At 36.7% G+C, this 6,715-nt stretch overlaps 1 protein-coding gene across 1 annotated transcript; it reads left to right on the top strand.

Annotated features, from left to right (window-relative positions):
• The first annotated feature begins 2,257 nt into the window (after window positions 1-2,257).
• On the top strand, window positions 2,258-6,565 carry LOC109086102 (prostaglandin E2 receptor EP1 subtype-like). Its single transcript, XM_042719665.1, has 3 exons — window positions 2,258-2,305; window positions 3,086-3,972; window positions 5,047-6,565. Exons 2-3 carry the CDS (start codon window positions 3,130-3,132, stop codon window positions 5,317-5,319), a joined length of 1,116 nt encoding a protein of 371 aa, XP_042575599.1. The 5' UTR covers window positions 2,258-2,305; window positions 3,086-3,129; the 3' UTR covers window positions 5,320-6,565.
• The last annotated feature ends 150 nt before the right edge of the window (window positions 6,566-6,715 follow it).

Here is a 6,715-nt window from a genome sequence, read left to right as displayed (position 1 = left end):
TGGTGTTTGGATGGCAGTTCTTGCTGAAGATTAACTGATGGACAGTTAATCTCGAACAACTCAATAAATTCAGAAATGTCTTACCTTTAGGATTAACAAGTTATTACACTGTAAAAAAAAAAAAAAGAATATAAAATATATATATATGTATATATATATATATATATATATATATATATATATATATATATATATATATATATATATATATATACATATATATAGACATTTTGCAAATAAAACATTAGAAATTAAACTTTAAATGTATGTTTTTCAAGAAAATACTATTTTAGTCTTTCAACTTTAAAAAAAAATAATAATGGCCGTTGACTGACAGTCCTGTATTACTGTAGTTTCCGCCCTGAGCTGCTGAGGACGCTGTAGGATACTTTTATTTTTCAAGGTAATGCACCTCAAAATCAACCTAAATACATTTATTTCTGAGCAAATCATTTCACTCTAGACTGCTTTCTGAATGTCATGTTGTTACAGTGCTAAGCATTTTAACCGTGTTTTTGTGCATACGTTATCAAAGTATTTTAATTGATCAGTGCCAAACTTGTAAGATTAGTTTATAATTTCACTTTTTATAATGGATGGATGCCCTTTATTTTGCTTCAAAATCTCAACACCCATTCACTGCTATTATAAAGCTTCCATTATAGAGCTTGGGGGAGCCAGGACATTTTTTATTATAACTCCAGTTGTATTCGTCTGAAAGAAGAAAGTCATATACAGAGCCGATCCTCCCTATTCGCAAAATACGAAACACCAGGAGGCCCCCTTGCACTCAAAGATGATTTCATTTTAGTTTCAGTTTTGAATTTGGCCAGTGATTATGAAAACATGAATGATCATTTCTTTTAATGTGATGCGCTGTCGCCCTTTCTACGGAAAAATCAGTCAAATCATGTAATGTGGATGTCGTACAGTCTTGTGCGAGACTAAAAAAAAGAGTTGATACCAAGCCGCAGAAGAGACACTGTTTCTCAAGCGCTTATACGATGAGCGTGATTTGAGATGGAGTGAAACACAGACAAATGCATTTCATTCATTCGTTCATAACCACTCATGCCCCAGTCCACCGACACAGTTTTGCTTAGGGCCCCCAGAAGTCTAGGATCGCCAATGGTCCTATACACCTATGGCTTGAGGGTAAGTGAAACACAGGGTCATTTTCAGTGTTGGGTGAACTATCCCTTTAAGAACATTTTATAAATCTGGTCCCATGTATGGTCCCAACCCAGACCTGTCCAATCCAGGACTCCAATAAAATGCAAAAAAAATAAAATAAAAAAAAAAAATAAAAAAAAAAAATAAATAACGCAAAATTTGACTTTTTTTCTGCTAATAGTTAAAGCTTTGATCCATTCATGTTCATGGAAAAAAGGAATATGCTGCTAAAATCTGCTTTGTATATTTGACTTCTGTCACCTTGAATGAGGCCAGAAATCCTATGACGTTAAACTGAAAGACTGAGCTGTAAATTATGAGTTACTGAAATGCTGCTTATTGATTTGACATTTGACAATATATTTTCTGCTGACAGGTCCATGGCGCCATGTCCATTCACTTGCCAAGCTTAATGTGTCTCAAAACCTTGTGTGCTACCTGCAGATAGCATCATTTCCGGGCATCATAGGTGTGTGCAGATTACTCCAAAATATCATGTTGATATCCATAATGTCTATAACTGCGACAACGCGTGAATGCTAAAAAAGTGAAGCGCTGCCTATCTAAAAAGAATAACGGAATCATCTATTTGTAAGCACATAGGCTACTGTAAGCGCTGATGATGCTTAAAATGTTACACGCGTGCATGACGCCCCAAACAGTAGGCGCATGCAGACGCGCTCACTTTGCTGTGAGACGCAGTGACGCTTCATTATTTACAGCGCAGAAGCAGCGGCTGCGACTCTCGCGCACTGAGAGAGCTATAAATACAGCAGCGCGCGCGGGTCAACTCCACAGTCCGCCGCGCGCTCTGTGTGTTTTAACGACTTTATACACCTTTACATGATATTTTCTGAGACAATGAAGACCACAATACCACTAACACTACTGAACATCCATATTTAGACTGCAAAGACACTTTTAGTCGTACTGGAATACGTTTTTTCTTATCGGGAAAAAGTAAGAAGACTCCGGACTAAACGGATGATGGGAGTATGATATTCGATTCTCAAAGACTGGTTCAAGGACTGTTTTTTTTTTTTTTTTTTTTTTTTTTTTTTTGTGGGATATTTTTTTTTTTGGTGATTTTCAGGTGAGGTGCTCAGTATGGATAATACAAAATGCGTAAATGGTAAATATTTTCTTATTATGCATTGAAATAGACAAAGATTTGTGATATAAATTAATATTTATTAATATTCATATATTATATATATATATATATAAATATATATATATAGTGATATATATAAATATACAATAATAAAATGTATTGACAATACAATATTAAAGTAGCAGAAAAAGTAAAAGAAACAGTGTAGTTATTCAAATTGGTATGATATAAAATTTTTACAGACACATATACACATATCTAGATAGATAGATAGATAGATAGATAGATAGATAGATAGATAGATAGATAGATAGATAGATAGAAATAGTGTAGTTAATCTGATTTGTTTATTTAATTAGGTTGGTTTGTTTGATTTGGTTTATTTTTTTTTTTGGTTTAATGGAGTTTCGTTTAAATGGTCACAAGTGTTGAAATTTGTACTGCATGTTTTTTGCTTTCTCGTGTACCCTGGAGAGGAAATTGTGCAAAAACAATGTTCCTATTCACTAAAGTTTTCTGAAAGGTGTGTCAGTGTATAATTTCAGACCTCTGGACATAATTTCCCTCATTGAATGTTTATACATAAACAAGGAAAAAAAACAGGAAGGGATGTAATGGCTTGCTTGTTAACTGATTAAATTGTCCCAAATGGATGAACTTGGCAGCTAAAATAAGCAGTGCATTCCTATTTTTACATATTTGATTACAGGTTGTTTGCTAAACAAGCATTAGATTTCTTAATCTCAGCTTTAAGTGCCCAGTTCTCATAAATACACTTCTATGCTGTTTTCTCTACAGATATGTATCTCTAAGCTCAGTGGTGCTCATCCCATAGCCTGGAGATGTTAGCCGTCCAGCACTACAACAGTTCAGCTCTGGATGTGAATGAAGGGTTCAACAATCAGACCCAGCAGGTGCCTGGAGTGGCACCAGTCTGCTGCAGGGAAAATCTGAACATCACAACCAACCCCACGGTAGCGGGCCTGTCCATGACCCTGGGCATTGTGTCCAACATCGTAGCACTGATCATCCTGGCTAAAGCGTACGCTCGTCTGCGGAAGCGCTCCAAAGCCACGTTCCTGCTGTTCGCCAGCTCTCTGGTGGCTACGGACCTTGCTGGTCATGTTATTCCAGGTGCCCTGGTTCTGCATCTCTACATGTCTGGCACCGTTGGAGGATTTTGTTACCCACCTGATGCCACCTGCCATTTCCTGGGAGGCAGCATGGTGTTCTTTGGCCTGTGCCCGCTGTTTCTGGGGTGCGTCATGGCCGTGGAGCGGTGCATGGGTGTGACGAGGCCTCTCCTGCACGCCCGCGTAATTTGCATGGCCCACACCAAGATGGTGTTGGTCTTGATATGGCTGTTGGCTTTATTTGTAGCGTTGCTGCCTTTCTTTCACCTAGGAACATACACCTACCAGTTCCCGTGTACCTGGTGCTTCATAAACGTGTTAGACAAAACCAGCATCACAGACGTGATATTTGTGCTACTGTTTTCTGGACTGGGACTGGCCGCGCTGGCCGTGGCACTGGTCTGCAACACCATCAGCGGAGTGACGCTGGTGAACGCCCGGCTGCGCAGGAAGAAGTGCCAACGCAGATCGGCTAAATCACATGACATTGAGATGGTGGCACAGCTGTTGGGCATTATGGTCACTTCTTGCATCTGCTGGAGTCCTCTGCTGGTAAGTATGTCCATTACAACTTAACCATTCTATCTTTCTGTCTGTTTGTTTGTTAAAGACCGACTGACCATACAATAAAACGTATTACAATAAGCTCCAAGTACCTCACATGCAAACAAATAATAAGATTTAAGATAAACATAAGATTAAAGAAGGATCCAAGCATATAATTGTAACAGAATAATTAGTATACAAATATAGATATAAATTAGTATGCATAACAAAAAATGCTGAAAATACAGTTTATATGAGATACATTCTATATTTATAGTAATATTAGAAGTCGATATATTTATAGTAATATTAGAAGTCAAGTGACAAAGTATACTTTAAAAATACTGTATTCTATGCTCAAAATTTCTATAAATAGACATAAGTTCTGGTTGTATTAAAAAGATATATATATTTTTTATTCTTTTAAAGACTTTTTAAGTTTGTCTGTGTAGGAATACAATTGGAAAGACCCATCACAAAAGAGATCTCTGTACTGATATGTCCATTTTTTCTCCTATACAACAATGAGATTAAATAGAAAACAAAAAAATAGTAATTCCATGTACTTCCTCCACAAGATCTTATGTCAACTGTCTCAAACTGTGTAGATTTGACAAATCTGCAGTAAAAAAAAAAAAAAAAAAAAGTCAAGGAATTTTAATATGAACATTTCTTCAAAGAATAAATTCTGTGAGCCGTATGACTCAAAACTAAGTTGGTACTTTAAAAAAAAAAGAACTTGTTTAAAAAAAAATCTATAAAAAACCGAAATATGTGTATTTTGATAGTCTTGACACATTTGAAAAGTTTGGTTCCCATATATAAACGCCATGCATTTTATTTAGATATTTTTAAGTATCTGTTCAGGGGTCAAAACAGACCTGAATGCATTGTGAGGCTGAATCACACCTGAGGATTTATTATGTCTCACCAGCTATGAATGAGCAACTTCTGTTGAATGAAATTTTCCTGTTTGATCGTGGTATACTGACTAGTCCTTAGTATTCTTTTGCTGTTATACCATGACTTTATATTGCTTCATCCATTGACTACAACTAACTTTCTCTGTTTTCCTGACAGATCTTCGGCCTGATGTCAGTCATCCGCTCGTACAGCTGGGGGATGATGGGCGATGATCTGAAAAACTACAGGACTTTAATGGTAATGGGAGTGCGTATGGCCTCCTGGAACCAGATTCTGGACCCCTGGGTCTATATCCTTCTACGCCGGGCCGTCCTCAGAAAGATCTACCGCATAACCACCGGCCGCAGTAACCTAAGAGGAAGCACATTCCGCCGGTGGGAGATTAGCTCCTTCCAGAACTCAATGAAAAGCGCAAGCAATCGGAACTGATGGAGGGATTCCAGAGTATGAGTTCTACCACATGGAAGAGACTGGGAAAAGGGGAAAAAATAGGATGTTATTAACCAAAATCGTTGCAGTGCAGCATTACTGAAGGCAGATGTAAGTTCCTATTGCTTAAATGGTGGATGAAGAAGCAGCACACTGGAAGTTGTAATGCAAGCAATGCTCTACAACCGCAGAGACTTCAACAAGCATTATGACTGAGCACAGTGGAGTTCTGGAAGGAAAATCCCATTCATTTTCTCCATTAAGAAATTGACTTAAACAATAATGTATAATAATGTATTTTTTGTTTTGTTTTTTAATTTGCAAATTCCTTACCATGCAACAAAAATATGTATAAGAAATGGGTATGTATTTGAATGAACTTTATACATAGCAATGAAATATATTGTATTTTACACTATCATTATTGATTTATAGCCCATAATTTCATACATTAACATTGTTTATTAATTATGTACATCATTCACAATGCTTCATGGTATGAGTAACTCATTCTGTCATAAAAATAATTAAGTACACAGTCTTGTACTTTTGTCTCATATCCATTTGAAATACTGTTTTGCCTTGTTGATGGGAATCTTAAAACTCTATTGAGGAATTTTCTAGAATGTCTATGGAGAAAATGAATGGGAAGATAGTTCTGGAACCAAGGCTGCTGAAAAGTAGGCAGTCACAGTTGCACTTTGAGGAGTGAGTGTGATAAATGACAATGTGAAATGGACTGCAAACATGCCCTCCGCATGTCACCTCAATTATTATTATTATATTAAAAAAGAACCCTTTTCCCATGCAAACTAAGGAAAAGGAAATATAAAAAGGGCAGGAGGAGTCACAGGAGCAAAGAAAATGTGGGTCTTGGATTTAATAAGCTATTTTGCAATTGTTCAGGATTAACATGCACCATCTCTTTTGGTGATTCATTATGATTCAGTGTAAAATTCATCAAAATGTCTTTGAACATGAAGTTTTGTTTGGCTTCAGAGCTATTGCACAGGATTCGGTATAGTCCACATACAGTATTACATACAGTAAAAGTCAAATAATGTAGAAATAGTGTAAATATCACTGCAACCTAAAGGCAGAACTTTTACACGTGCATGGTGACCGTCTCAGTGTTCTTGTATCTGTACATTTGTGTCTTGCCCTACTATGTGTGATCTTGAAAAGCTATGGAATGTAGAAGCTGTTGAATATTATGTTGACCAATAAAGGTTCACTTCAGGAAGAATCTCAGTTTTTCTGTCTCTATCTACGTCAGGATGCTGCATTTACATTTCTATTAGGCCTGGCTTTCTTTTCAGGCACTCTAAGAAAAAAGGTACAAAGCTGTCCTGACAAAATGTACCTTATAGGCCTACCCCAAAAGTACATAAGCACA

The sequence above is a fragment of the Cyprinus carpio genome, chromosome B3, assembly GCF_018340385.1.
Source record: "Cyprinus carpio isolate SPL01 chromosome B3, ASM1834038v1, whole genome shotgun sequence".
Lineage (NCBI taxonomy): Eukaryota > Metazoa > Chordata > Actinopteri > Cypriniformes > Cyprinidae > Cyprinus > Cyprinus carpio.
Note: the sequence above shows the minus strand (reverse complement) of the source record. Positions and strands in the feature narration are given on the sequence as shown.

Excerpts from the sequence above, each read along its gene's own strand:
- LOC109086102 (XM_042719665.1), top strand. The coding sequence starts at position 3,130 with ATGTTAGCCGTCCAGCACTACAACAGTTCAGCTCTGGATGTGAATGAA. Across the intron at positions 3,973-5,046 it reads TCTGCTGGAGTCCTCTGCTG|ATCTTCGGCCTGATGTCAGT; the intron begins GTAAGTATGTCC and ends TTTTCCTGACAG.